General features: G+C 58.3%; 14 protein-coding genes across 14 annotated transcripts; 8 read left to right on the top strand and 6 right to left on the bottom strand.

Moving 5' to 3' along the window:
• Positions 1-378: 378 nt before the first annotated feature.
• On the bottom strand, positions 379-3,444 carry TRAVEDRAFT_22783 (uncharacterized protein; the record flags this gene model as incomplete). Its single annotated transcript, XM_008043535.1, has 2 exons — positions 379-3,105; positions 3,229-3,444. The coding sequence occupies 2 exons, from the start codon at positions 3,442-3,444 to the stop codon at positions 379-381; spliced, it is 2,943 nt and encodes a 980-aa protein (XP_008041726.1).
• A 1,002-nt stretch (positions 3,445-4,446) lies between these two features.
• TRAVEDRAFT_51089 (uncharacterized protein) lies at positions 4,447-4,998 on the bottom strand (the record flags this gene model as incomplete). Its single annotated transcript, XM_008043799.1, has 1 exon — positions 4,447-4,998. One exon carries the CDS (start codon positions 4,996-4,998, stop codon positions 4,447-4,449), a length of 552 nt encoding a protein of 183 aa, XP_008041990.1.
• Positions 4,999-5,193: 195 nt separating this feature from the next.
• TRAVEDRAFT_51088 (uncharacterized protein) lies at positions 5,194-5,619 on the top strand (the record flags this gene model as incomplete). Its single annotated transcript, XM_008043798.1, has 1 exon — positions 5,194-5,619. One exon carries the CDS (start codon positions 5,194-5,196, stop codon positions 5,617-5,619), a length of 426 nt encoding a protein of 141 aa, XP_008041989.1.
• A 908-nt stretch (positions 5,620-6,527) lies between these two features.
• Positions 6,528-8,086, bottom strand: TRAVEDRAFT_51087 (uncharacterized protein; the record flags this gene model as incomplete). The annotated part of the gene is made up of 3 exons (XM_008043797.1): positions 6,528-6,731; positions 6,785-6,817; positions 8,042-8,086. 3 exons carry the CDS (start codon positions 8,084-8,086, stop codon positions 6,528-6,530), a joined length of 282 nt encoding a protein of 93 aa, XP_008041988.1.
• A 907-nt stretch (positions 8,087-8,993) lies between these two features.
• Positions 8,994-9,950, top strand: TRAVEDRAFT_51086 (uncharacterized protein; the record flags this gene model as incomplete). The annotated part of the gene is made up of 1 exon (XM_008043796.1): positions 8,994-9,950. The coding sequence occupies one exon, from the start codon at positions 8,994-8,996 to the stop codon at positions 9,948-9,950; it is 957 nt and encodes a 318-aa protein (XP_008041987.1).
• Positions 9,951-10,298: 348 nt separating this feature from the next.
• On the bottom strand, positions 10,299-11,472 carry TRAVEDRAFT_153252 (casein kinase). The gene is made up of 3 exons (XM_008044073.1): positions 11,164-11,472; positions 10,863-11,088; positions 10,299-10,805 (listed from the first exon to the last, which is right to left on the bottom strand). Exons 1-3 carry the CDS (start codon positions 11,464-11,466, stop codon positions 10,396-10,398), a joined length of 939 nt encoding a protein of 312 aa, XP_008042264.1. The 5' UTR covers positions 11,467-11,472; the 3' UTR covers positions 10,299-10,395.
• A 2,689-nt stretch (positions 11,473-14,161) lies between these two features.
• On the bottom strand, positions 14,162-16,063 carry TRAVEDRAFT_172586 (uncharacterized protein). Its single transcript, XM_008044072.1, has 4 exons — positions 15,679-16,063; positions 14,939-15,099; positions 14,713-14,806; positions 14,162-14,660 (listed from the first exon to the last, which is right to left on the bottom strand). Exons 1-4 carry the CDS (start codon positions 15,898-15,900, stop codon positions 14,409-14,411), a joined length of 729 nt encoding a protein of 242 aa, XP_008042263.1. The 5' UTR covers positions 15,901-16,063; the 3' UTR covers positions 14,162-14,408.
• A 355-nt stretch (positions 16,064-16,418) lies between these two features.
• Positions 16,419-17,495, top strand: TRAVEDRAFT_66397 (ERG2 and sigma1 receptor-like protein). The gene is made up of 3 exons (XM_008044071.1): positions 16,419-16,620; positions 16,686-17,133; positions 17,207-17,495. The coding sequence occupies exons 1-3, from the start codon at positions 16,468-16,470 to the stop codon at positions 17,338-17,340; spliced, it is 735 nt and encodes a 244-aa protein (XP_008042262.1). The 5' UTR covers positions 16,419-16,467; the 3' UTR covers positions 17,341-17,495.
• A 2,496-nt stretch (positions 17,496-19,991) lies between these two features.
• TRAVEDRAFT_88278 (uncharacterized protein) lies at positions 19,992-20,231 on the bottom strand (the record flags this gene model as incomplete). The annotated part of the gene is made up of 2 exons (XM_008044070.1): positions 19,992-20,111; positions 20,169-20,231. Coding segments are annotated over 2 exons (183 nt in total), but the record flags the coding sequence as incomplete, so codon positions are not given.
• Positions 20,232-21,345: 1,114 nt separating this feature from the next.
• Positions 21,346-21,846, top strand: TRAVEDRAFT_79429 (uncharacterized protein; the record flags this gene model as incomplete). The annotated part of the gene is made up of 1 exon (XM_008044069.1): positions 21,346-21,846. A coding segment is annotated over one exon (501 nt), but the record flags the coding sequence as incomplete, so codon positions are not given.
• A 225-nt stretch (positions 21,847-22,071) lies between these two features.
• On the top strand, positions 22,072-23,205 carry TRAVEDRAFT_130384 (RnaseH-domain-containing protein; the record flags this gene model as incomplete). Its single annotated transcript, XM_008044068.1, has 1 exon — positions 22,072-23,205. The coding sequence occupies one exon, from the start codon at positions 22,072-22,074 to the stop codon at positions 23,203-23,205; it is 1,134 nt and encodes a 377-aa protein (XP_008042259.1).
• Positions 23,206-24,747: 1,542 nt separating this feature from the next.
• Positions 24,748-25,071, top strand: TRAVEDRAFT_82237 (uncharacterized protein; the record flags this gene model as incomplete). Its single annotated transcript, XM_008044067.1, has 1 exon — positions 24,748-25,071. A coding segment is annotated over one exon (324 nt), but the record flags the coding sequence as incomplete, so codon positions are not given.
• Positions 25,072-25,188: 117 nt separating this feature from the next.
• Positions 25,189-25,981, top strand: TRAVEDRAFT_86995 (DDE-domain-containing protein; the record flags this gene model as incomplete). The annotated part of the gene is made up of 2 exons (XM_008044066.1): positions 25,189-25,391; positions 25,486-25,981. Coding segments are annotated over 2 exons (699 nt in total), but the record flags the coding sequence as incomplete, so codon positions are not given.
• A 279-nt stretch (positions 25,982-26,260) lies between these two features.
• Positions 26,261-26,524, top strand: TRAVEDRAFT_80985 (uncharacterized protein; the record flags this gene model as incomplete). The annotated part of the gene is made up of 1 exon (XM_008044065.1): positions 26,261-26,524. A coding segment is annotated over one exon (264 nt), but the record flags the coding sequence as incomplete, so codon positions are not given.
• Between the last annotated feature and the right edge of the window lie 353 nt (positions 26,525-26,877).

Here is a 26,877-nt window from a genome sequence, read left to right as displayed (position 1 = left end):
CCTAAGCCAGTGTATTTGGGCGGAGGTGGGCTTACCGCCAGGTCCTCTACGCTCGGTGCGACACGGCGCGAGGGGCAGTGACGGCGAAATAACCACCGTAGCCAGAGGTGGTAGCCGAGGATTTTATCAAGAAGGTATACATTTGTCGACGCTCAGTGTCAAGATGGTGCTCAGTCTTTAGTTACAACAATAGGACGTGCTCGGGTGTCTGCTCAGTGCTCGCGCTCTCGCTATGATACCAACGGGACGTTGCTTCGTGTCATCTCCCATCCGCATGGTCTCCTTCACAGCGTGTATCGCACTTCGGCTTCATCCGACTCACAATCCGACTCACGCGCGCGCGTGCGCGCCCCGGTGCTCCTCGCGTTTGGAGTGGTTTCAGCCGTTGTTGTTCCTCCTCTGCTCCCCGTTCAGCGTGCAAGGCATGAAGGGTTGAGCCGGAGGGACACTTTGCGACGCGCGGCTCGCTTGTTCGTAGCGTGGTGCGTGCGTTGGGCGTCCTTGGTTCTCATAGCTCGCGTTCCTCTGCGGCTGGTGTTGGTTGGGCTGATGCGCGCCCCCGAGATGCTGCGGGACGTCCACGCGCCCGTACGCTTGCGGGTCGTTGAAAGGCAGCGAGGTCCCGTGTGGGTACGCTCCTCCGTAGGCTGGCTGGCTAGTTCGCGCATGCGCATTCACAGGCGCGGCCATCGGTGCAGGTACTCCGCCGTATGTCTGCGGAGCGTTGAAGGAGTGCGCGTTGCCGCTCGTTGTCGGGGCAGTGAAGTCGTGCGCGGCGTTGTAGTTGTGCGTGCTCTCGCCTCGCGGTGCTCCGCCGTACCCCCCTACGTGGTTGGTCCCGTACACGGGCGCACCCCCAGAGTGCCTTGTGCTGCCGCGGGCCTCTACGTCGTTCGTGGGCTGCGCTCCGTATCGCGGTGGTAAGTTCCCGTAGAGCGGCGCGCCGCTGTAGGGAGGCCTCAAGGTCTGCTGCACTTGCGGTGGTTGCTGAGCGTGCGAGGGCAGGTGCTGCGCGACGTGGGGCGCAAGTCCTCCTTGTCCCCCGTCTTCCCCAGCCCATCCTTGCCTTCCAGGCTGGGTCCGATTCCCTTGGGGCGGGGCAGTCTGGGACTGCACGCGCGGCGCGCCGCGCTTAGCTCGGGGAGGGTTGGGGGTGTCGTACCAGCCAAGCTTGTCGTACGGGCAGATGTGTGTCGGATGGTCGGCGCCGTGGCACGTGTCGCACCTCATATGCTTGCGCACCTTTCCGATACCGAAGGACGTTGGTGCGCCCAGAGCTTGAAGCCCATCGCGCCACTCTTCCCAGAGAACCGGATCCTCCGTCGGCGGCGCGCAGTGGATGTTCGCGACTATCGGTCGCTTCCCCTGCTTGTCGCGCGCCCCATAGTCGACGATGCTTACGACGATACGGCTCAGAATCTCGGTGACGCGCCTGTTTACGTCGTTCGGAGGGTTGACGTCGTGCATTACGAGTGCCCTAGTGATGGCTTGCGCGTCCTTGTCTCGTAGGTAGCCTTCAACTTGCGTAGCGAGCAGGTTCTCGCGCTCCAGGACGTTAGCGAAGCCGTCGAGAGTGTACATGTAGAAGGGGATGCGTTCGAGTTCGATGTCGATGAAGACAGAGCCGAAGGGGGTAGACCATCCATTCTGCTCGAAAAGGATGCGCGTCGCGTGTGGGGAGCAGTTCAGGACAGGGAAGAACCTCGCGCTGTCCCACCGGTCGCGCCTGGGTGCGATCTTCGGGGAGTAGACGATGAAGGCGGTTTCTCCCGTAGCTTCCTTAAACACGGCCCGAATGATGCTTCGATAGAACTCCACGTCTTCTTCCGACATGAGGACCTTCCCTTTGTAGAAGCTAACGAGGCACCGCTGGTTCGGCCGCTCGTTGTCCCACGCGCGCAAGGTTGCTGCGCTGAGGTTGTTTGTGATGTCGAAGGGCCCTCTGCGGTGGCGCTCTGGGTAGCTGCTTAGCATGCGTTCGACAACACGGATGATTCCGCTCGTGTTTAGGAACCTGACTCTGTCCAAGCTCGTCCGGAAATTTGCGAGGGGCGGCCACGAGTCCTCGGTGCCCGATCCCGGCGCCGCGGGGTGCTGCGGGGCCGCTACTTCGGTCCCGTGCGAGCCCCGCTGGTGCGCCCGGGATGGGTTGGGATCGACATCCATGCTCTCGGGTGCTTCTCCCGTGTCCACGCCCGTCACTTGATACTCCCCGATATCAGCGGCTGCCCTCCTGTCGTGGCGCACGAGTTGGAAGTTCGCTCGCGGGTACGACGCCGCGTGCTGCGTGTGCTGTCGTGCCGCGTGATCGCTCTGGTAGATGCCGGGGAGAGCGGGATTAGAGATCGTTTGGGTGCTCTCGCTCGTCATGCTGTAGGACAGTGCCATCGTGTGCGCGGGCGCCTCTTGCTGCGTGCTTGAGGCGCATGCCTCAATCAGACGTTCGATGTCGCTACCGTCGTACGGGGCTGGGGGTGCGTCCCCATTTTTCATAGGGCCTTGGGCTATCCAGACGTTGACCGCGTCGGCGAGAAACCCGAAGACGTCCGACCTATTCACCGCGACCTCTTGATTCGGCGGCGTATACTGCGGCAGTGGCTCATCAGTCGACGACGTCCCAGCTCGCACGGCGGTAACGGCAGTGTTCTGGTTCATGTCGACGTTGTTGGTCTGGGTGTGTGGTACGGCCGCGAGCGACGATCTCGCGCTGTGCGAGGGTGTCTCCGGAGACATTTCAGTTCTAAGTCTCTTCAGAGGTCTCTCGGGCGGTGCGGTGGCAGCAATGTGGGTTGATTGGCCTGGTCGGTGGGTGATCCTGTTCGCCCCGACAGTCTCCGGCCTCGGTCTCTCCGTTGGAGTTGTATTCTGTGACGAGCCCGCGTCCGAGGTTAGCTCCTGGAGCCAGTCCTCTTGCTCGGTGCTTGCCTTCGACTGCTCCTGAGTACTCTCCATTTCGTACCCAAGCAGGGGGGCGAAGGGACGTGCGATACGTTGCCCACGTGCGGGGGTGACAATGAACGGGTCGGGCGAGGCCATTTGCGCTTCAGCCCGGCGTGTCTGCTGGGACGCGGGCGTCGCGATCGGCGTTGCTTCATCCACACCGTCCTGTGCAACCCATTTCGTTCGGGTTTTGTAGCGGATTTAGGCGGAGAGTGCGTTCAATTATAAGGAGGTAATAGTACTGTTTTTAGTTCTATCGTTTCATGAGGCGCGTTGTACTTTGCATACCTGTCCATTCGCCATTTCCTGGACTCTTAGTTCGTTCGCTTGTCTCTCCTGCTCCATGAGCTCATCGAGGCTCCTCATGGCGTCCTCCTTACTGGTTTGCGTCGTTTCATTCACGCTCGGATCGGGGTCTGCGCCGTTCGTCGGTGTCGCGCTTCGGCTGAGGGGGGCAGCCGTCTGGCTCTGGTGTGTACCGTAGGGCGGAGCAAGTGGATCCATTCTCGTCGCGCGGCGTAGCACGCTGAAACGGGCGCAGAGGGAAAGTGGGGAGGGGCAAGGAGGGGTAGCTCGACTCGCGTCCGGTATATGGGCAGACAGGTCGCGCGCTCGCCTCGCGCGCGCGGTGGTTCTATCCGGGAGCCATCCTCGCTGTCGCGCGCAGGTCGACAACCCGTCGCTTCCGGTGCAGTTGTTGCCACAACGCTCAGTGCAATTGAGCGCTTCCTGCTTCGCCCCCGGAAGCGTCTGGCGCTCATCCATTTAGGGTAGCGATCTCGCCGTGGTTCGCGCTCGCATTCAGTCGGTGCCTCGTCTTCTGCTCGTCTCTTTCTTTGGTTCTTCTCGCTTTCTCTGGAGCTTCTCCGGTCCCGCCGGGTGCTTGCTCGAAGTCACCCGTGCTTGTTCTCCAGGTTTAGCGCCCTCTGTCTCATTTCGGGACTTCCTGCGGTGCGCTTCGTCCAGTCTCACATTTGTTGAGGCCTCTCATGACTTACATGCTCATTCACAGTGTGTGTGTCCCTTGTCTTAGCTTAGTTCCAGTTTCCGCGTGTCTTGCTTGCTTTCGCTTGCTTTGTAGCTCTTCTGACTTGTTCGCGGTACGTCCCCTCCCGCGACTTATCGTTCGCTCATTTTCCCCTTGCTTCCTTATTCCGTTCTTACTCATGCCATCGTTCTCATTCTGTTAGGTTCTCGCTCACTCGGGCGCGAGATTTGTCTTCCGCCAGCGCTTTGCATCGGCGTTTTGTTGCCGGCCACACTGCTGCTCGCCTTAGCCGCCCGACTTTTATCTCCCCATTTCGCGGATCTACTCGGCGCGGGGTTGCGTCCCCTTTCCGTCATGTTCCGGCGAGCTATGTTTCCTGCTCAGCGGCGTGCGATTGCAGATCGGCAAGGGTCAAGCTATGTCCCAATTCTTTCTTCTCTCTCTCTCTCATGTTCGCGTTCCGTGTCTGACCCCTCTCTCTCCTCTCCTCTTCAGTCTCCTGCATCCGACGTGCCGGACTAGGCGTCCTCTCTCCCGCCGTTGTAGCTTACTCCTGAGGAGTCTCCGTAACCGATCCGTTCCTCCGCCGTGCTCGGGAGGTTGGCTTTGTCCAGGACAAGCGCTCCGTCCTCCATCGGAATCCACCGCGTTGTCTCCAGCATGGGTAGCATGAGCCATCTGAGGATCCGTCTCCAGAGCTCGAAGTTCACCGTCTTCCCTTGCTCGTGTTTGATCGTCAGGTATGCGTGCGCCGTCGCTGAGCGGGGGTTCTCGTTGCTGACGACGAACTCAGTGACCTCTCGCTCCATCATCCTGACGCCTGTGATCCTCCCCTCGACACCCAGCGGCTCAGCTTGGTATGTTTTCCTAGTTTCATCGTCCTGGGCTCGCCCGAAGGGGTCGCTGATCTCCTCGATGGTGTAGACTTTCACCCTTGCGCCTACTCTCAGCGGCGTCTTCGGCGGTATGGTCACGTCGACCTGTTCCGTGTAGAAGGAGCGACTTTTGTTTGGTGTGTTGGCAGGGGCGGACCCTCTGAGGACGCCCAGGATCAAGGTCGTCTGGCTCATGGTTTATGCCAGCAGGTGATTGGCGGGTGGGTAGGTGGGTGGTGGGGCAGCAGGGGTTGTATGGGGCGGCTTGTTGCGTCTTATCTCCTTCAATCACCCTGTATATATGCGGTTTCTTTCCCTTCTCAGCAGTGTGCTTCTATTCTCTTCTTCTTGTGCTTCATGGGCTTCGCCTGTCATGGAAGCCTGAGCAGCATGCAGGAAGGCAGGCAGATGGGCGTGTTCGCGGGCGTGTTCGCGGGCGTGTTCGCGGGCGTGTTCGCGGGCGTGTTCGCGGGCGTGTTCGCGGGCGTGTTCGCGGGCGTGTTCGCGGGCGTGTTCGCGGGCGTGGACGTGGGCGTTTTCCCCTTCACGTGGCTCACTGTACTCTTGTTTACTTCCGCCAGTGCTCTCGCGCCGCGCCACCCGTTTACGTCGACACAACGCCTCGGCGCCTCCTATGCCGCCGCAGCGCCTCACCGCCGTCTGCGCCGACACGCCACCGCGCCTCCAGCAGTCCACCCACCTATGTTGATACAGCATCGCGCCGCCTTCAATCCATCCTTGCGCTCCTATGCCTCGCCACGCAATCGGCCCGACCGCATGCGCCGGTGCATCACCGTGATACCAGTCACTGCGTAAAACCCTCTTCTAGCACACATGCGGCGTGACCGTGCTACAAAGGCGGGTTAATACTAGTGGCTAGTGAGCTAGATATGGTAGTGCGAATTTAATTGAGGGTGCGCGACGTTACCGGGTATCAGGTAGTTATAGGCCATCGAGATAGTCCAGTAAGGCAAGTGCTATAGTGTACGGCGCGTGGTAGTAGCAGTGTAGACAAGAGGTAGAGATATCATATAGCAGAGCTGACACAACAACGCACGAGGCTGCCTAGTCGCACTACGAGCGAGAGACCACTAGAAAGACTAAGCAGGCAGACGTATAGGGAAAGAGCCTTGATTGCTCTGGGCTCGCTCCTAGGACCCGACGTTTCTGGACCGGATACTTATAACCACAAATAGGCTATTGATTAATACTATGTAGTACGTGTACATGTCAGTAAGTAGTACAGCCCCGAAGCCTGGCCGACCATTGACCCGTCCTGCGCAGCGCAGCGCACTCGCTGTCCTCCAACTTCGACCCGGAATACGCCACCATCCTTCGCTTGACCGGCCAGGCTCTCAGCTGCCGTCTTGTGTTGAGAGCTTGTGGATACTAGGGGTGAACAGGTGAGCATTTGCGAAGGATGCGAAAGTAGTTTTGAGCATACCGGCGCAATGTCAGAAATGCTTACCATAAGGCTGCCAGATGTAGCACTAGAGATGAGTCTAGAAGGGCTGGATACGCACCTCGGCCTGAAAGGCAGTTTCTGACGTTCAATGGGGGGGGGCAACCCGTGGCCCTGCCGGTCATATCCGGGCCCTGTATGGTGTTGTTCGCTGCAAGCTGCTGTGCAGATGGACGATGAACTCACCATAAAGACATAATAAGCTGATATCTGTCACCGCGCGAGCCTACGCACCCTTCCGTGCCAGATCGCGCTGCGGATACTAGCGGAACAAGGCAAGAAGAACGAAGTCAGCTGGACGCTCGGTGTACTCGCGCGTTGAAGAAGTAAGTCTCGGGCGAGGCACCTGACTGAGACTGATGTCCTCGAAGTGGTTCGTGCTGAAGATCTCGAGGAAGCGGAGCGTGGTGTCGCCCGTGTTCTCAACGTGTCCGAAGAAGGCCGGCACGAAACCAACGTCTTCCGCCTGCGCAGAGGGTTAACGATGCAGAGCGGCCGAACGCGTAATAGACGGCATACCTCGTAGCTGAACGTGCGCGCGTGGAAGTTGACCTGCAGACCTCCAAGAGGGACGGTGAAGGATGAGCGGAGTCGATTGGGGTGGCATGAGCGTAGTCGTACAGGGCTGTGGGTGAAATTTCGAGGGCTATTTAATGATGTCGCTACCCACGCGTATAGAGCATTACGCAGCTTAGATAGCTGACACGAGACCAAGCTGTAGCCAGACGCGTTATGTCGTTTCAAGGTAGCACGAGCTTCGCCCGTGGCGTACGAACGCCAGTTCGTGCGAGACCACCTGGCACCCCGGACACCATACACCGCGAGTCTGTCTCGCGCGGTGTAGCTCCAACTCTGACTGCACTACGTAGGACGTACCGTGCCTACTTGCAACTACTTAGTCTCTCAAAGGTCAGTATTAGGCAGCTACCCATTATCTCTCATCCCCTTCCTCACCAGCACTCACTCGTCCGTGGTGGGCGACGTTGGCGGTTTATGCAGTGAGTGGTCCACTCGCGTGCACCGGTTAAGTACTTTCGCGTTTGTTCATACTGGTCACTTACATCCACTCACTCGCAGACATTCACCCTCTCATATATCTTATGGCTTATTGCCGCGTTCCTTTGTATTTCGTCTGTTTGTATTTACCACTTCTCCGTGCCGGCCTCAGCGCGCTCGTGCATCCATCACATGCAATAGGCATCGCGGGCCAAATTGGTTAGGTAGCCGTGGGTCTCGTAGCTTTGGCCTCACCATCTCACTTCTGCTGGGTGCTAGGCCAGCTTTCACTAGCCCTTAAGCCTTTCTAGACATCCCCGCGTGCTTCTAAGGGTCCAGAGGCTCATGCAGCAGATTTTTCCTTCCGGTTTGGCTTAGCGCCTGCCCCGAGCATACACGTCATCGCACATACAGCAATTTCTAGCATCCCCGCTTTGCAGGTTCTGCTGTCGGTGCTCTTACATCCTTCATGAGGCACCCACAGTCCCGTAATAAATCATATTTACCTGCCAGCATCTCTGCTATGGACGAGGACGCCTTCCGCACACCCGGGGGAGAGGCGTGGGAAAAACGTAGGTGGTGGTGGTACGTGGTCAAGGAGCCCCGGGACGCGTCTGCCTTGCTTCTGCTGCACTTCAAGTAAGAACGGCCACCACTACGACTGAAAGTATCCACGCGAACAACTTCATGCCATCTCTACTATCTCTATCCGCTATTCTCAGATGCCGCACTCACTCATTGTCGCCCAGTTCAATCCCGCCGCATCCGCATATTGGTTACCTCGCTCCGGTCGTCTCGCTGCCTCAAGAATTCCCTGCTCGCCATTCTGGGCCATCCGATTCAGCTTGACCGAGCAATCAGAAGAGGACCCTGCGCCGGGTGCCTTGCTCTGCGCAATCCTCGACGCCACAGGGTTTCCACCTTCCCAACACATCCTTAACATTGGGGCCCAAGTTTGACATCGATACCGGAGAACTGTCCACCGATACCGGCGGGGCTCCAGGGCCTCAGCTACTCGTTTGGCCATCGATACGCTGTCTAGGCATTGCCCTACACCAACCGCTCTACGTGCACACTGTGCCGACCGTCATGATCATGGAAGGGGGCCGCATAGCTGACGACACCGCCATGTTCCATCAACTTGACCCTGACAGTCTTCGTCTGTTCAAATCAGCTGTGATTACTAACAGACAGTTGATCTACCAATATTGGGAATGCCAGCAGAAGGAATTGCTGAAAGCAAGACTGCCATACGCTTATGCTGTATGTGCTCTGGATGACGACTCGAACTGGCCGCTCTTCAATGGCCATCCGGACCCTACATACATGTTCGGTGAACTGCACAATCCTCATGCATATTGCTTCGACTTCTCCTATGGCGACCCCGACCACCCTCTGCCGTTCTGTGACTATCCAACGGTATTTTATAGTCAGCAAGTACATCTGCTCAATTGTCGTAAAAGTCGATGTCACAAGTAAAAACAGGGTGTGCAAAGACTACAGATGGCCCAACGTAGAATCAACCATTGCGTGGGTGCGGGGCAGCCGAGCGGTATTTCACCTTGTTGCCAGTGGCGACTCGCCCGGACGCTGAATCATACCTCGTTGTCAGCAAAGTTTTCACCTCAAGGATCGACGCAAGCCGTCCATGTCCCATGCAAATTCGTCCCCGGCATCAACTCGAACCGTACTCCAACAAGAAGCTAGTTTCCGCGAACACCTGAGAGCTTTCATGTCCATGGCATCTTTGCCGGTCGTGAGTCTGGAGGACGAAGAGGGCGATGACTCTGACAGCGGCAGCGGTTCAAGCGTCTGGATTTGGTGGCTTCCGTTCGCGTGCCCACTCCTCGCGGCGCGGTTTTCGAGTGTACCTCTCCCGCCCGCTCCGCGAGTCGTCATCCTCGATACATTTGGTGTCATTCTGGTGAGCACCCTTCGCCTCCGGCAGACATGCGTTGATGTGAATGGCATGGCACGTTCTATGCAGGACAGGGAAGGCGCAATCCTCAACGCTCTAGAGCCGTGGCTGCCTCTGGTCCGCCACCGACCCCGCGATTCAGTAGCAGCTTTGAAACTCTACATCGAGCTCGAAGCGTTGGCCGCTCGCGAGCTGTGCGCCGGCGCCACGTCGCTACCGGTCATCTTCCACACCGCCCTCGCCACATTCTCAACTAGGCTCGGGCTGCCGGCGGTCTTTCGCAGTACCTTCTTCGCCGACGCCGCCGCGTCCATTCTCCATCCACAGCCGTACGAGGACGCCGAGCGGGCCGTAGCACAGCTCTCCCAGCGCGGCTGCACGATCGTCGCCCTCGTGCCCTTCTCCGCCAGCACGCTCGCGGCCGTGCTCCCGCCCCGCCTCCGTGCAGCCGGAGTGCAGCTCTTCCCCTGCCCTATACCGCTGCACGTCGCCGTCCCCGCCACGTTCTTTGCGACGCTTCGCCGGTGGTGTCAGCAGGTGCTCCCATCGTGCCACGGCGGCTGCGCCCCGGAAGAAATCGTCGTCGGGAGCGGGGGCGTCGGCCGGATTCTCGCTTGGGCGTCGACAGATATGCACCCCACGGTGCTGATCAAGCGGCCTGGAGGCATCGAGTGCGATGTGAATTTCGTCGTTGGCACGGGCCATGCCACTCCGCAGCCATCGGCCGTCGTTGGCGGCCTGGATGGGCTCTGTCGCGCTCTCTCCTTCTGACGTGGTGTCCCACTTTTCGTGCAACTGCGTTGCCAGCGGTATGCAGGTTCCAGGATGGCGCCGGACTGCTAGTCAGCTCCGGTGCGATACGTGGGCTGTGTTCCTCGCCAGATGGTGCTTGTGTTTCTGCCAGTCTGTGCGGTGTCGAGACTATGTGGCGCTACGACGACATTTACGATATGCTTGTGTAGTCTCTGAAGCTGATTGTAGTAGATGATAGTCGATCTACTTTTATACAAAGCTTCCGTCTCCAGTGCTATGACCTTCACTTGACTGCTGGCTGGAAGAAGATAACACTGCAGGCTAAGTCAGATCGCGCAGGTCACGAGAATATAGCAGGGTGATATTGTAAACAAGTACGAAGTAAGAACTTTGTAATGGATGCTATATGGTCCGAGTACCCAAGTTTCCCGTCGTACTCGTACTAGCTCTCCAATGCCCGCCCTCACGTATACTTCGGGTTCCACTCCTTGTCCTCCACGAAGTCCATCGACACGTTGTACTCCGCGGGTACGAGCGTCCCCTTCACGAGCCCAGACGGGTCCATCCAGTCGTACCTTCCGTCGTACATCCAGCCCTCATCGCGCATCCGCCTGCGGAACAGTCCGCGGAGCAACGCATAGTCCGGCTCCGCCCCGAATGCGAGACCCATCACGTGGGCGTGGTAGGCCGCGAACTCCGGCGGGGATCGCGCGAGGAGCGTCTGGACAGACCCGGTGGGCGACGAGTCGGCCTTCAGAACAAAAACAGTCTTCGCTGCGAGGGATACGGGGAGCCCTTCCCACGGGAGGGTGCCGTGGAGGAACTCGAGCAGAACGTAGAGCAAGGACTCGATGTCGTCCGCGCGGGAAACGGCTGTAGATAGGCGTCATTAGCAATATGCGAGGCAGAGGGAGAGGGGGCAAGACGCACTTTGAGCCTTGTGTGCGGCGAGGCTGGCGTATCTGGCGGTCCCGAGGGGACGTTTGCTCGTGGAGAGCGGGAGATGCTCGCCATCTGGGGTGACGTAGAGTCTGGCGCCTGCGAAATCGAACATGTGGACGATGTGGGCGGTCTTGTCGAAGCCCATCGCAAAGTTGTGGGGTTTGATGTCGCAGCTCACCATCCCTCTAGAGTGCACTAGCTGGATCCGGTCGAGCTGTCGTGGGGTAGCGAGGGAGAAAATGAAACATTCAGCCATTTCGTAAACGGTCGAAGCGGTCGGACAGCTCACCATTTGATCGGCGAGCATACATATCGTGCGGAGTGTGAATGTCCCTCTGCACAGACAGTGCAACGCGCCGAGGTTTGGACCGAGCCTGTCCATGACGATGACGTACGCGTTCGCATCTGGGCCAGCATAGTGGACAGACGGGAAGCCCTCTGTCCCGTCAGGGATAAGCGCGTGCATCAATGCTTCAAACTTCAATATGGGCCAGAGGAGGTCATCTCTGTTGGTGCGGCTCATTTGTTTGATAGCGACTTCGGCTCCTGTGTTGATATTGAACGCGCGCATCACAATGCCTGTAGAAAACATCAGAAGAGGTGTTGGTGGTCTGCTCGCGCTGCATCACAAAATAAAGTATACCTGCCTTCCGATCCTTCGCCCAATCTGTGCGTCACTTGATATATCCCGCGCACGGAATAGGAGTGAATGAACTGGTGTACCTTGGGGGCCCCACGCATGTTGATGTGTCGCAGGCCAATGCGCCAGCGCAGCTCCAAGTTGAATTTTACAGATCTTGATCACGCCGAAGGCTCGTGGTGTTACGTACAGAGAGGGCCGCACGCACGGCAATCACGACAGGCGCCCACAAGTCGACGGACCGCTCCGCATGAGCTCGACGATCCAATGGGCACCCATATGCATGATACACGTATCCGTATGCCACTTCAATTCAAGCCGTTGGGTTGATCGCACAACAAAGCCCCTCGAGGCCCCAAACCACCGTCGACGGGGCTGGGGTCATCTCGCCCTTGCCGACGGCGTACTCGACGGAGCCCTCGATGTTCAAGCCATGCCGCCAGACGAGCACCGTCGGATGCGCATCCGCCGTCGCAGGCTCGACGATGCGGCCCAAGCCCGTGGTCGCGATCACGACGTCTTCGGGGGCGCAGCGGCCGCGCAACGCGGGGATGTTCTGCTGGCACCACTGCCGCAGTTGGGCGCAGAACGTGTACGGGACCGCCGTGTGCACCGGAATGGGCACGGGGAAGAACTTGATAGTGTTTCGGAGGCGGGGCGGGAGCGCGGGGCGGAGCGCGGCCAGAGTGTCACAGGAGAAGGGCACTAGACCGACGACGGCGCACCCAAGCCGCGAGAGCTCCTCGACGTGCTCCTCGACGTCGTATATCAGGGGGGGATGGAGGATACGTGCGGCGGCGTCGGCGAATAACGCAGGGCGGGAGGCGGACGGCACATCGAGCTTGTTCGCAAGTGCAGCCAGCGCGGCGTGGACAATGGTCGGCAGAGAGGTGGCGTTGGAGCGTAGTTCGCGCATCGCGAGCGCCTCGAGCTCGATGTACAGTTTCACAGCTTCTCTCACATCGTCGGGGCGGCAGCGGCGGGCTAGGGGTAGCCACGGCTCGAGCGCGGTGCCGATAGCGCCTTCCCTGTCCTATACAAGCGTTCGCCGTGTTAGTATTCTCAAATCATGCCGATGACGAAGTCGGTTGCGGCGCTCACTAGGATGATGCCGAACATGTCAAGGACAACCACGGGTGGACTGCGCCGCACTGGCACCCGTGGATAGTACGTAGCGATAGTTGGGCTAGCGAAAGGGAGGAACCACGCCCAGCCGCTGCTACTACCGCTGCCGCCGCTACTAGTGTAATCGTCTTCGTCATCCGAGTCCGGGGACTGCATGAACTCAAGTGCAATCCGTTCCGTCAGGAGCTCCAGCTTGGCCCGGAATGCCGGATCTTTCTCGATCAAAGAGCTCACGGGAGCATGTACGGGAACATCAGCCGTCACACAACTCGGTGGGGGCACGCTACGATTGTCCACCTCCTGCGTGAGACGTAACGTTCAGTGTCGGTGGGGATTGCCTTTGGCGGTCGCACAAGAGGAACATACCGCGCGGATGGCCTGCACCCATTGGATGGTGGGTTCCACGCCAGACCATCTGTAGTCTTTGCAGAGCCTGTGGCGCAATCAGTATGGCTCAAGCGGGCAAACAAAACGGCGCACGTACTGATCATAAAGCGCCATTTGTTCGTAAACCGGCGTCGGATATTCGCAATAGTATCTTGTCCCTTTCGGGAAAAAGTTGAAGCAATACTCATGGGGGTTTTGCAACTCGCCAAAGATGTACGTTGGGTCGATGTTGCCGGGCTCCCAATCTTGTGCCAATTCGTTCCCTTCAGTAGCGGGAGTGTGGCGCTCTACCCACTCTTCCAGCGACACTTTCGTACGCGCGAACCAGGCATCCCGAGCGTGTTCTATATTTGCAGAGGCGGCCGCTGTGAACTTGAGAAGACTTTCGGCATCCAGCTGGTGACGCGATTCTTCAGGTTCGATAGGCGGGTGGCGACTCCCTGCCATCCTCAGGATTGGAGCTGTATGCAGATAGACCGGCTCGTGTAGCACATCCGACGCGCTCTCTAAAGGAGGATGAACAGTCAGCCGCACGCTCCCAGGTGCAATGCCAGGCGACAGTTCGTGGGTGTCAAGCGCCAATTTGGGACCCAGGGCGAAGGAGGCGTCGGGAATGGGAAGAGAGGACGGAAGTGTAGAGATTGCGCAAATCAAATCAGGTTCAGTTGGACCATAACTCCACTCGTTTTTCAAACCAAATCGCAGGGCCCAGAAAGGCTCGTTGGGGAGCTTCATTGCGGCAACTTGAGCAGAATACGTCAACCAGCACGCTGACCCAAGATGGTCGAGATGGGCAAGGACTATGGCATGCGACATAGCTGGCATCGTGGGAGGCAGCCAGGACTGTAGGTGGAGAGATGGACGAGGGGTCCCGGTCAACGTTAAGGCTCGAAGAGGAAGAGGTGAAGGTTCCGGTCATGAACCATTTGCGCGGCCCGCATTTTAGCGGTTGATATGCGAGAAAAGCGCTAGAACAGAACTAGCTTACTTACAATCATCAAGTACCGATGTGCTAGAGTAAAATGCTGTAGAGACGCTGTACAACATGGGGAGAGGTGCCGACCGTCTTCTTTTCACGTCGAGAAGGTGCAGCTTCGAACCAACACACAAAGACAAACACGCCGAAACACCCTCGCTTTAAACTTAATGTCACAGACACAACTGCCTGCAGCCTCGCATGAGTAGAAGATGAAAAAAGGAGCCCATGGCCGACTACATGTACACGTACAGCCTCCTTCGCCTTCCCTACTACCTTCTACCTTCCACCTACGCACTAAATACCATACCATCCATAGTGCCATCCATAGTGCCATCCATACGGTATACCCATACCCGCCCCTAAGGCGTACAAATTTTCACCACCGGTCTCCCTGCGCCTACGCCTATTGCGCTTTCCCGTCCATGACGCGCCCGACAACGCCGCCGACCCAGCGCTCGAAGCGCTCCTGGTCCATGACGCCCGCGGTGTCGAAGAACTCCGTGTAGTGCCGCTCCTCCTGCGCGCGGCCCTTGCCGAGAAGCGTCTTCCCGCCCGCCGCCGAGCGCACGTACGCGAGTGAGAGTGCGTATCCTGGCGGCGTTTGGGGCGTCGAGGGCGTCGTCTTCGAGGTGATCGTTATCCGCTCGGTCACGATCTACAGGAACGGGCGTGAGTACGGGGAAGGGAAAGAAAGGAGAGGGACGTACGCGTTTGTCGAACGTCTTGCGCTTCCCGACGAACACGATATCGCCCTCGACAAAATACGCGTATAGCGTTTGGATAACCGTCAGGATCACGTATCTGCAGGGTCAAAACTATGATCAACATCTGCGTTCGGCATATGAAACGTGCCGCACATAGCGCAGCTCGGCGGCACGCCACAAGTTCGGCAGTTGCGCGATGCGTGTAATGCGGAGAAAAGGAGACACGTACGCAATCACCCCCGCCCACACCACGGGTTTGCCCTGTTCAAAGGGTACGCGCCAGCCATAGAGACCCGTTGCGCCGGCGACCAGTACTGAGAGCCAGCCGAGAGCCAATCGTACGTCTGTATGTGTGTGAATTTGCTTGAAGAGGTCGGGTCGGGAGAGATACTGTGAATGGCGTTCAGGTCAGCTTGGGAATAAAAATTGAGATAGACAGCAGAAGGAGAGCGAGAGCCTCATCCGGCGCGCGCCTACGAATCGGCAGGGCAGTCCCGAGCATGGGGATAGTTCAAAAGGCAAAGCTAGTTGTGCGCGAAGGGTGCGCGGAACCACCTTGGCCCTTGCCGTCATAAGCAGCGTCATATGCAAAGATCACAACTGGTATAAAGCACGCGGCACTGACCCGCATACAGCGACGCTTTGCGTATCGTGAACACAACACGGCGTTAACCACGGAAACACGACCTAAACCAAGCCAGGAACAGACGACAAGGCATTGGAGCAATCAGGCACGCGCAGTGGACCTCAGACGTCGATGGCGTCGGCGTTCCGCAAACCACGATAAGCTCTAGCACGCCCAGCCCGAGCCGCGAGCGCGAAGCAACATCACACGAACAGCAGCACAATCAACGCAGAGGCGGTCCGCGGTCGGCGCGTTCGCACACGACCTCGCCCTCCCCCACCCAGATGTACAGCCCACCACAACGACGAACGGGAGAAGCAAGGAAGAGAAGAAAGAGTACGTACGCGTTTGAGGGCATCGTCGCACGCGTGCTTCATATCTGACGCACTCGCGTTGTTCACCTTCACCTCCTCGCGCTGCTCGCCGGGCACGGGCGCCAGCAGCGCGTCGACGTCGACGGCTGCGGCCGCCTCGTCCTTGGGCGGGGGCGGTGGTGGTGTAGCGTCGCCATTCGCCGTCGCGGGTGGTGGGGAAGCGGCTGCGGCCTTGCGAATTCGCGAGGGCATGGTGCGTGTCTGGGTTGGATATGCGGAATGTGGATGTATGCGTGGAAATATTTCCTAGCGGGTCCGAAGTCGTCGTAAAGTCCGGTCGTGAGGTCGTCTGCTGCGCGTCGAGCAAGGATTAGAGGGTGCTGCAGAGCAGAGGGTATCACGGCGGGTGCTGGGGGGGTAACGGGCGTCGGGGAAGACGGGGAGAGGGCAAGAGGGGAGGAGGGGACGGGGGAACGCAGGCGGGCGACACGGCCACGGGGCACACCCAATCAGGACAGACGCGTCTCCCGTCCAACGTGGCACGCCCATTGTCCTTTGGTTCGGTTCGTTCAGTGCAGCTCATTGTTCCCTCAGACCGCTTTGCCCATCAAAGCCGAACCGGCGCGCGGAGTCAGCGCTGCTGACGAGCGCGCGTTGGCGGGGAAGCCGGATTCGAGCCGGACCGCGACGCCCGCGAAATATGTGCCGGACATCGTTCCACTCGTCCTCGGCCTCTCGCGTAGCGGCGGCGCGTCCGCCATATAAACCGTGCGCTATTCCCGCCCCTTCCTCACACACCGCGACCAGCTCACACACGCCATGGGTGCCACGAAAAAGTCCGCGTCGGGCGTCGCCAAGTCTGGAGGCGCGGCCGCGTCCACCAGGCCCGGGAGCTCCTTCATCAAGTGGGCGTACCGCGCTGTCATCGCCTACGTCATTTACCTGGCCTGCGCCGTCCTCGACCGTGTCAAGGTGTGTTCTTGTGATTGTCGCGCCAACCCCGAAACACAGTAGACTCACGCCACGCCCATTTCTAGGACCGATGGTACGTGTTCACGCCCGAGCACCTCCATGAGCTTGCACAGGCCGCGGTGCGCGCGCACCCCGGTGATATCGACGCGATCATCCCCTTCATCGTCTCGAACCTCACCGCGCACTACCCTTCGTCTGCTATCGCGATCAACACGGACGCGAGCGAGTGGGTGTTCAACAACGCGGGCGGCGCGATGGGCGCGATGTACGTCATCCACGCGAGCATCACCGAGTACCTTATCGTGTTCGGGACGCCGCTCGGGACGGAGGGCCACAGCGGCGTGCACACCGCGGACGACTACTTCAACATCCTCGTCGGGGAGCAGTGGGCGTTCGACCCGCCGAAACTGCAGATGGAGGTGTACCGCCCAGGCGATGTGCACCACCTCCGCCGCGGGCACGTCAAGCAGTACAAGATGCACGAGGGCTGCTACGCGCTCGAGTACGCCAGAGGTGCGTTCAATTGTTCCCTGCATCCCCAGCATCTGTGCGTCACGGAAAGCGAAAAACTGATTGCGCGTTGTAGGCTGGATCCCGCTCATGTTGCCCTTCGGCTTCGCGGACACGTTCTCGTCCACGCTCGACTTCTGGTCCTTCGGTGAGACCGTGCGCATCACGGCGCGCGAGTACCTCCGCAACCTCTCCCTCGGCAAGATCTAGCGAAGCAACATCTCCCCAGCAAGATCTAATTCAGAGACCGCCCCGTCACTTTCCTCGGGCCTACGCCCAAAAGTAACGATACACTATTGTATACTACGCCTGTAATCGGGTCCGCGCGGTATAGGTCGACCGTGCTCTGCTATCGTTGCTTGCTTGCTGTGTATTCGACGGAGATTGAAGAGCGAGAGTGAGAGACCGCCCTGGCCCGCCATTGGCCAATTCAACTATCGAACGCTATGGGTCGTCGCGCCCGTGGTATGAGGGAAAGTGTGAGTTGCCATCCTGCGGCTAGCCGTAACCCGAACACGAAAGTTGGCCTTCCTTACCGCAATGCGTCCGGGCAGAGCAGACGGAGGACAGGAATGGCCGCGCACAAAGCCAGAACCTGTAAACGTACAGCCCTAATTGCGTGCCCGGTACGTCCTCGTCTCATGCCGAGACGAGCCAACAAAACCCTTGCACACAGACCGCACAGCGAAACGATGACATGCGGACATACAGATCCAAGAAATGATATCAGAGCAACGAGTGGTGGTACATGTGGTCAAGAATTACGGCGTTACTACAGCCGCGCGCGGGGAGATCCAGCCAATTCCCTCGTCCCAAGAAGCCCAAGAGGTCCAACGTCGTACGCGTCGTCGACTTCCTATCGTCGTCGTCAGTTATAAACGCCGCGCGGCGAGATCGAGGGCACACTTACCATGCTGCAGGTTACGGGTGCGTGATTCAACTTGCTTCGTTTTCGAAGAAGAGGCCTTGTTCACCAACGCGGAAGTGTTGCTGGAGCGTGCCCCCCAATGCCGCGAGCCTCTCATGGAGATCAAGAATGCCGGGCACCATAAGTAGCGGGAATTTTTCCTTAGGAAGACCCTTTTGAGCGCTGATGTACCCATCCACCAAGGCTTGAACAAAGTCTTCGCGGATGAGAAACGCCATGTCGAGCGGCAGCGGCATATCCGCCCGGGCCGCCTCAACCATGCATCGCGAGAGGCGCGTGAGCGGACGAAGGAGCGTGTTCAACCCCGCCATGAAGTCCTTAGACAGAACGGGGTGCGTGGTAAGGTCGTTGGCCCTTGGCAGAGACCGTAGCAGGACTGCCACGTTCGCTTGCGCGCAAAGGTCTTCGAACGAGCCTCTCCGTAGCTCGGGAACAACCACCGTTCCCTTGATGACGCAAAGGGCGCAATGAACGACGATAGAGAACGCGAGTAACACGTTCTGAGGCGACTGGGTGGGCTCGACAACAGGGGGAGGAGGATTGGCAACGGGGGGAGGAGGTTCGGCGCGACCAGCTAGTCTTTCGGTCCGGAGTGCCTCGGCTTGGCGTTCAAGTTCAGCGATCTGCTTCGAGATGCGGTCGGTCCTTTCGTGCTCGAGCCACTGGACTGCAGAAGATAAAACTAATCCCAGACAGTATGTAAGTTCGCTAGCGCAGCAACCATCGTGTTGATACTTGACTAACCTCGGACGAGAGTGGAATACTTAGGAGGGGAGCGGCTAGTAGAGACAGCGCCTGCAAGGTAAGTCAACGCTTCGCGCACGTTTTTCATTGACTTGGCTTCTATCGCGATCATGAAGTTCATGTGCAGAAACTTCTCGTCCAGGAGGTCGACATGGAGCCGATTGAGGGAATCCCTGAGCTTCACCACGTCCTGCTCCCAGCCAACGATTTTGGGCCCGAGTCGCTCCGCATGTGGTATGGTGAACATCTGCAGCAGAGCGTAGTGGATGAATCTCGGGAGGGTTTGGGGATCGCTACGCATCATGAGGGCTGCCCGGTTGCTTTGAGAGATGTCCTCCATCCAGTCGAGCGACCGAAGGCAGCTCGCAAGAGACGGTGTAGCGCACTTCTCCGCCATGACGAGGAGCAAGCTTTCCAAGCAGTTGGGGTCAAGCGTTTCTGTGCACGCCGTCGTGCCAGTGGCGATGTCGAGGGATAATGAAGTCGCGGGTGATTTGAGATAGGCCCGCTCTCGGGCCTCCCATGGACCGTAAAGGGTCCAGCCTGATATCCGTTTGCATCTGTCTCTCAGCTTGGACCACCAAGGCTTGCTGCGGTGTTTCTCCTTGACGGACAGAGAGATCAGGTTTGTGTAATGGGCGAGACCCGCCCGAGCTAGCTTGATAAAGCCGTCGTGAAAGGCACGAACGCCGGCGTAGATGATAAACGCCTGAGGAGAGCGATAGGAGCATCGCCAGTTGAAAGCAGGAAGAATGGTGAACACAACTAGGAACGTGAACAGAAGTGCAACCCAGATCGTTGTAACCATCGCAACCGTGTCTTGGAGAGGCCACAGCAGGAGGACGAGTCCCACGAGGAACAGTACGAGCGCGATCTGTAGAAGGAGAGGTATGATCGTGATGATTGTGGGGATGTGCCACTCCGCGAGATTATCCAAGCGATGTTGACGAAGTTGAGCGCCCTCCCGAGACGTGCTCGGTATCCTGTATGTGAGCTCGTATAACCATTGCTTGACCAGGAGAGCTAGGGAAGCGGAGGCGAGACTGAATACGAGGCTCGAGAACCAGAGCGTGTTGATGACGATGATGGACCGAGGAGGAAGGAAATGCGCTTTCGTCGTGTTAGAGTCGACGTCGTTGGCTGGGGGTACGCGCTGAGTTGAATTTACGAAGGGAAGGTTAATCGAGTAGCTGTTGAGTTGTTGAGAAAGCTGCTTGAGTGTCGCAACTGCGTCGTCCATCGGGTCGGGTCGAAGCAGCTTGTACAACCCCACGTTGAAAGCAGTCAGAATAGCGGAAAAGAGGGCCGCCTGCGATGAAGCAGTGTGGTAAGCATTTCGTAAGTATGAGTAGGGCGAAGAACTTACATAGATCAACAGAGTGTCCATTTCAGACTTCCATCTTTTGGACAACGCTTCGAAGTGCTCCTTGACAGCCTTATCAAGCACCGCTTGCGCATTGAGCTTGTTCTTAGTATCACCAAGCTCCTCCTGAATCATCCGGAGGGCATCCTGAGAACTTGATTAGCAAACTCGTGCTCGTGAGATGTTGGCAAAGACAATCAACCTGGGGTTCGAGCACCTTCCACGCTTCCGAGTCCGCTTCCCGTACATCACGATCCTGAGTGTCCGAGGGTGGTGGCTGCATGGACGGTAACTCGTTAACAAGCTATCTAGCATCATATTAAAGGGAACTTGCAGGAGCGTGGACGGCGAATGTCCCATTGAATATCATAGCTACGTTGCCAGGGTTGTCTGGCATGCCGTATTGATGCCGTCCTCGTTCTGCAGGAGCGTCAGATAGAGCTCCCCGCACGACCTGGCACTCACTGATCAACACTTGATGCACGGGAACGGTTGAAGAAGGGCAGCAAGTGGGTCCTTGGGGCTCGTCCTCATACGCAAGGCTCTTATACGTCTTGGTATCTGGAGCCAACGGACGATTCGCAGACATACGAGCGCCAACGCCCGCACACCTGACGTAGAGCAGGGAGGCCTCCAAGTCACCGAGGACACGGGTGGACGCAATTTGGAGCGAATGGGAAGGAGGTAGCCAAACGCTGATGCATTAGCACTTTCTAAGGTGACCTATATAAATATAGGAGGACGCGATTAAGTATAACGGCAAACAGCTAACCATTATAGCAAGTGTCGGTCAAGCCCGCATACCTCGTAAGTAACGTCTCGCGCGTATCCTTCGTCTGCTTCGCGAGATAGCACCCCGGGACCACAAGACCGGGAGCCGAGCGCGTACCGTGCTGGGCCGAGTATGAGGCCTGAGTTATACAAGCCCATCGCCCAGGGCGGGCTAAATCTGCTGGACATCAAGACCCGGAACGACGCAATCCAGCTAATGTGGCTCCGTGCGTACCTGGCCATTGGCGCGCGGCGCCCGCAATGGGCTGCGGTGGCGGATGCCCTCCTAGCGCGGGCAATTGCGGCGGATTGCAGGAACGTTGATGTAGAGGCCCGCGTAAATACCTTCCTGCAGTCGTGGAGTGTTAGCACCAGGGCGGCGACGGGGATCCCGCGATGCTTGAAAGCAATGATCCAGGCGGCGAAGAAGTATGGCGTACGCTGTGAAACGAACAATCCGTCCCGGGCCCTCCGCCGACAGATGCCTGCCTGGTACCACCTTGGGCGAGATCCGGGACGCTGCAATGAGAACACCGTAGCGAGCCGCTGCCTGCGTAACGCGCACCGGGTCAGGACCGTTGAGCAATGCGAGAGAGCAGCTGACCGAGTCGCTGCCCACGACGGATCCCATGTGAGCCGTGCGGACTGCCAGTGTCAAGACTGTGCGTATGACAGAGCCCAGTATGGGTGTGACAACCCCCACCGATGTGCCACTGCAGCGGCGAAACTGCTGGGCAAGCTGAGTGAGAAATGGAGCCTATCGCGCGACGAGAATGAGGATGGCCTTACCCTAACCCCAACGCGGGCAGGGGAAAACCGGACAGCCCGCCTAGCGCACGAGCGCGTCCTCTTCAATCCCTCGGTATCCACGGACGGCCCCCTCGCAATGGCACTACGAGTCTTTGTCCGGAGCGAAAATGGAGATAGGCGTGCCGCACTCCGCCCCGCGAACCCCTTCCAGCTCCCAGGAGAGAGTGTTGAGATCTTCACGGATGGCTCCGCAACTGGCACTAACTCTGGACGTGCGGCCGCGGGTAGTGGTGTATGGTTTGGTGAGGGAGACCAACGCAATGCTGGGGAGCGGGTTCCCTATGACTCCCAAACCAACCAGGTTGCGGAACTCTACGCTGTTGCGATGGCCCACCGTCGTACGGCACCCTTCGCCCCTATGAACATTGTCAGCGACTCGAAGTATGTGGTAAATGGGCTAACGGAACACCTCCCGGGGTGGGAAAGACGGGGCTGGATAGGTGTGGCAAACGCGACCATAATCAAAGAAGTTGTAAGCTTGCTGCGCTCTAGGAGCGCACCCACGACCTTCAAATGGGTCAAGGGCCACTCCGGAGTCCGCGGAAATGAAGAAGCCGACCGCCTGGCGGGAGAGGGAGCGGCGTGCCCCCCTCCTGCGCGTCCCCTGCACCTCCCCGCCCCTGAGCGCTACATGGTCCGCGGCGCGTCGCTCCCCCACCTTACCCAGAGACTGGCGTACCAGGGGATACAGGAATGGAACGCGAAGGACGACCGCCCTGCAACGCTGCGGAACCTGCTGACTGTCCAGCGGGACCTGGAGCGGGCTTTTGGAGTACGCGCGCCTGAGCAGATGGTGTGGAACCTCCTCAGGCGGAACCCCATATCGCGCAAAGCACGCGACTTCACGTGGAAAGCACTGCACGAAGGCCACCGAGTGGGCAAGTACTGGGCGCACATACCCGGGTATGAGGACCGTGCGATCTGCCCCGTATGTGGGGTGACTGAAACGATGGAGCATATCTTGTGCCAGTGTGAGGCGCCAGGGCAGCGAGTGGCGTGGGCCCTAGCCCGGGGCATCCTGAGCAAGAAGTCGCTTAACCTGCCTGAACTCACACTTGGCCTCGCACTGGGGGGCCATGCGGTCGCCGCACTCACCGCTGAGGGCGCAGCCCGCCCTGGCGCCACCCGCCTCGCCCGCATCATCTTGACTGAGACCGCGTACCTGATTTGGGTCCTGCGGTGCGACCGGGTAGTGGGGGGCCGTGTTCCTCTCCCGCTGCGAGAGGAGGAAGGCTACGTGGAGAATCGTTGGATGAGAGTGATTACTGGGAGACTGAACACCGACTGTACCCTAGCAAGTAAACGGGTTGCTGGTAAGTGGGCTGTGCCGCCGAGCACGGTGCTGAAGACGTGGGAGAAGACGCTACATGAAGAGGACCGTTTGCCTTCTGATTGGACTAAATCACCGGGGGTTTTAGTGGGTAGGCCGCTGCAAACGTACGTACCGGCCGGGGATTAGCTGGTCGGCCGTACGGGGAGCATGCAGTCCCACACTGTGGGTACGTTGTAGTACCCGCGTGCGTAAAGCATTTCCTCCGTACGGTAGCTCTAGTTTAGGCGCAGAGGTCGCTGTTCCTCACTGCCGAGCAATAATCACGAAAGGCGCCTGCCGCCGCGCGTGTTTAGCACCGTCAAAAAAGAGTATGAGGCCTGAGGTTCGGCGGAACCTTCTTGCACCGATAAGTGCTGCGAGTGCCATATTGGTACGTTGCTACCAACTATGACCATGCACATAGAGCCTGCCTGCCTTGCCAGATCAGCGTTAATGACACCGCCCTCAGCGTCAACCCGTCGAAGGAGCTGAGAGTGCGGGGACGCAGCATGTAATGGAAGACGTCACGGTGAGGAAAGCGGTTGTGTAGACGTGGGGGAGCGTCGTGCTTCCGGTGCGCGTCTTGCGCTTGCAAGAGGTCTTTATCGTCCGCCCACCGTTCAGCCACTAACAACACTACGTGTTGGATAGCTAGGGAACAGTTAGCGGTATGCGACTTAACCTAAAGGGTAGTGAGATACAATCTGCTCACCCAGCATGCAGGCAGTGTACAACAACGTTAACGTGCCACTTTGTGCGACTTCGTTGCGTTCTTCGCCTCCGTTAAGACGAGTAACACGGTCTGCGGTACCAATTCGTCGTCAGGACAATACCCGAAAGGACCACCTGATAGCTACTGAAGAGCGCCCGCCGCCAGAACTGCTTCCCAGCCACGCTTGGAGTCTTCCCAAACGCGCGCCGCTTGACAGTCAACGTGCGCGACACAATATTAATCATGACACGCGCGATGCGTTAGAGGAATCACGCAGGCGCCACTGAACTTTCCTTACACGCTGCACTGTCTGAATTATCGCTGCTACAGTAATCTACCGGTCCTCGGGACACCATGGGTCCCCGGGACACTTTGCCTTTCCCGTCCGCTGTAGACCTCCTGGTCACGCCAAACTCTCATAGCATCTTCAGTAGCCATATAGGAGCATATTTCTATCATATCTTGGCCTGTCTTTAGAAAATGCGCTCGAAATGTTAGCACTTACACCATGAATGGGCAACAAGCGAATTTATATCTATGATCCTCGCACATAGGCAAAGCGGATTGGCCCCAAATTGGGACTGTAGGGCAAAGAGACATTGACGAGCATTCATTCGGGTTTGCAGTGCTATCGGGAGAAGGACGCGGTGAGGATCATAGTTCCACTGAAGGAGGGGCAGTCAGCCACAGCTCTCGAAGTGAAGGACGTCACACTGGGCGCTCAGATATGTCTGACTACTAAATCGGGCTAGTGTGCTACCAAACGCCTGCCCCAGGCCGCGAGGGACAACGGACGACTCGAGGACTCTTGCTGAGTGACACAACTTATACTCACAATGCCTGGCCGAGCGCTCTCAAAAACAAAGCAGCTGCAGCTTGACTCGGAATTCTACGATCACTGGATCAACATTGCTGCCGACACATACAATGAAGAACAAGACAACCGGCTGAGGAAGAAGCCTCGAGGGGTGCGAAAGATCTGTCAAGCCATATCAGCGGAGTGCTTCGAAAAGACGAAGAAGCGCATCGACCTCCCAAAGAGCACGGTGATTGCACGGGCGAACGGCCGGCGAAGCATCCGAGCGTTCAATGCGGAGAAGCGGTGGTTGACAGATGGCGAGGAGGAGGTTGTCGTGGAATTCACTATTGACACGGCGCTACGTGGGTTTCCTCTCAGTCATCAGCGGTTAAAGGAACACGTCGACAGCATCTGCAAAGCACGACTAGGCAACGAGTTCCCGACAGGCGGCATAGGGAAAGAGTGGACATACCGTTTTGTCGAGAGGCACTCGGACCGACTTGGCCGCTACTGGACGCGTCCGATTGACCGTGCGCGGGCACGCTCGGTCAATCCCTCAAACAAGAAGGCATACTTTGAGCTGCTGAAGAAGGTCATCGATGGCGAGGAGGGGGAGGATCCGATCGTTCCGGAGTGCATCTATGGCATGGATGAAACGGGGCTGCAACAAGGGGTGGGCGGTACAGAGCGTGTTATTGGACCGGCTGGACGCAAGTTTCAGTATCAACAGGAGAGCGGAGACCGGGAGAACATCACGGTCCTAGTGACTATATGTGCGGACGGCTCTTCAATTCCACCGGCCGTGATCTACAAGGGTGAAGCGTACCAGGCAGCATGGAAGCAAGATAACCCTTTGAATGCTTCGTGAGCTCTGACACCATCTTCTGTGTACCTCAGTGAACTCACAATAGCACAGTCTGGGTTACTCAAAGAAGGGCTATGTGAATGGCGAGATCAGTGCGGAGTGGATCAAACAGTTTGACAAGTACACCAAAGAGAAGGCTGCGGGACGCCGCCGCCTACTCCTTGTCGATGGGCACAGCTCTCATTATACCTTCGAATTCCTCGACTATGCTCGCAAGAACAACATTCACATCCTCTGCTACCCGTCGCACTCTACCCATGTGTACCAGGGACTCGACGTCGTCATCTTCAGTGTCTTAAAACAACACTGGAAGCGAGCACGAGATACCCTCGAGCGCCGAGGGGAGAAGGTCACTAAGGCCACCTTCCTCTCAGTCTATGGCGGGGCTCACGTCGCAGCACTCACACCAGAGAACATCAAGGCTGCATTTCGAAAGACAGGAGTCGAGCCCTTCAATCCCGATGTCATTACGGCTGACCTCATGGCGCCTAGCCTCGAGACGTCCTCCCGAGGCCATCTCCCATTCGTACAAACAAGCCCGGTCCGGATACTCTCGCAGCTCGTCTCGGAGGAGCTCTCACGGCGCATGGCTAGTGCTTCCAGCGCAGGTGGAGACCCAGGTCCATCGACGGCGACCCAAGCAACAGCCGCCCCTCGAACCCCATCTCACATCCGCACCACAGTCGAAAGGCTTACCTTGACGCGTGCAGCCGCCCTTGTCTCCCCTTCCCCTCTTCCTGCCCAAGCTGCACCCCCACAATTCCTTCCTGACAGCATCTCTCCTGCGAAGCGTCGATACGAGGACCTCCTCCGGCACGAGCCAGCAACAGAGTTTGAGGGCCAGCTGCAGGTCGCTCTCCGGGAGAGCGAGGCTAGGGACAGCGCAAGGAAATCGACCATGGTCACGATGCAAGCGACAGTAATCCTGCAAAATGTGTATCTTGATCGTGCACAGGAGAAGCTACAGACGCAGACTGACCAGCAAGGAAAGAAGAAGAAGAGACGAGTGTTTGGTGATGGACTCCCCAAGCTACTGGATGGCCAAGAGTTCTTCTCTGAGGTGGTAGAGTACGAGGCTACCCAAGAGCGCGAGGCGGAGGCGAAGCAAGCACGAGCCGCTGAGAAGGACGCGTACCAAGCCCAGGTGCAGGAATGGGAGAAGCAGGTGGACACGCGAAAGAAGCGTGTGGACGCGCAGAGAGCGCAGTACCAGGAGGCGTTGGCAGAGTGGGAAACCGAGCGCATACGGGCACGCGAGGAGAAGCGGCGCATAGGGTGGTCTAAGCCGAAGCTTGGGAAGATCGAGCCCGCAATCCCCAAACCTAAGCTGCGAGACTCTGGCGGAGGAGGAGATGGGCTAGAGGGCGAGAACGAAGGGGCAGGCGAGGATGCAGATGAGGACGCAGGAGAGGGTGAGGGCGGCAGGGACAAGGAAGACGAGGA

Source organism: Trametes versicolor (genome assembly GCF_000271585.1).
Source record: "Trametes versicolor FP-101664 SS1 unplaced genomic scaffold TRAVEscaffold_10, whole genome shotgun sequence".
Lineage (NCBI taxonomy): Eukaryota > Fungi > Basidiomycota > Agaricomycetes > Polyporales > Polyporaceae > Trametes > Trametes versicolor.
This window is presented reverse-complemented; position numbering and strand designations above follow the sequence as displayed.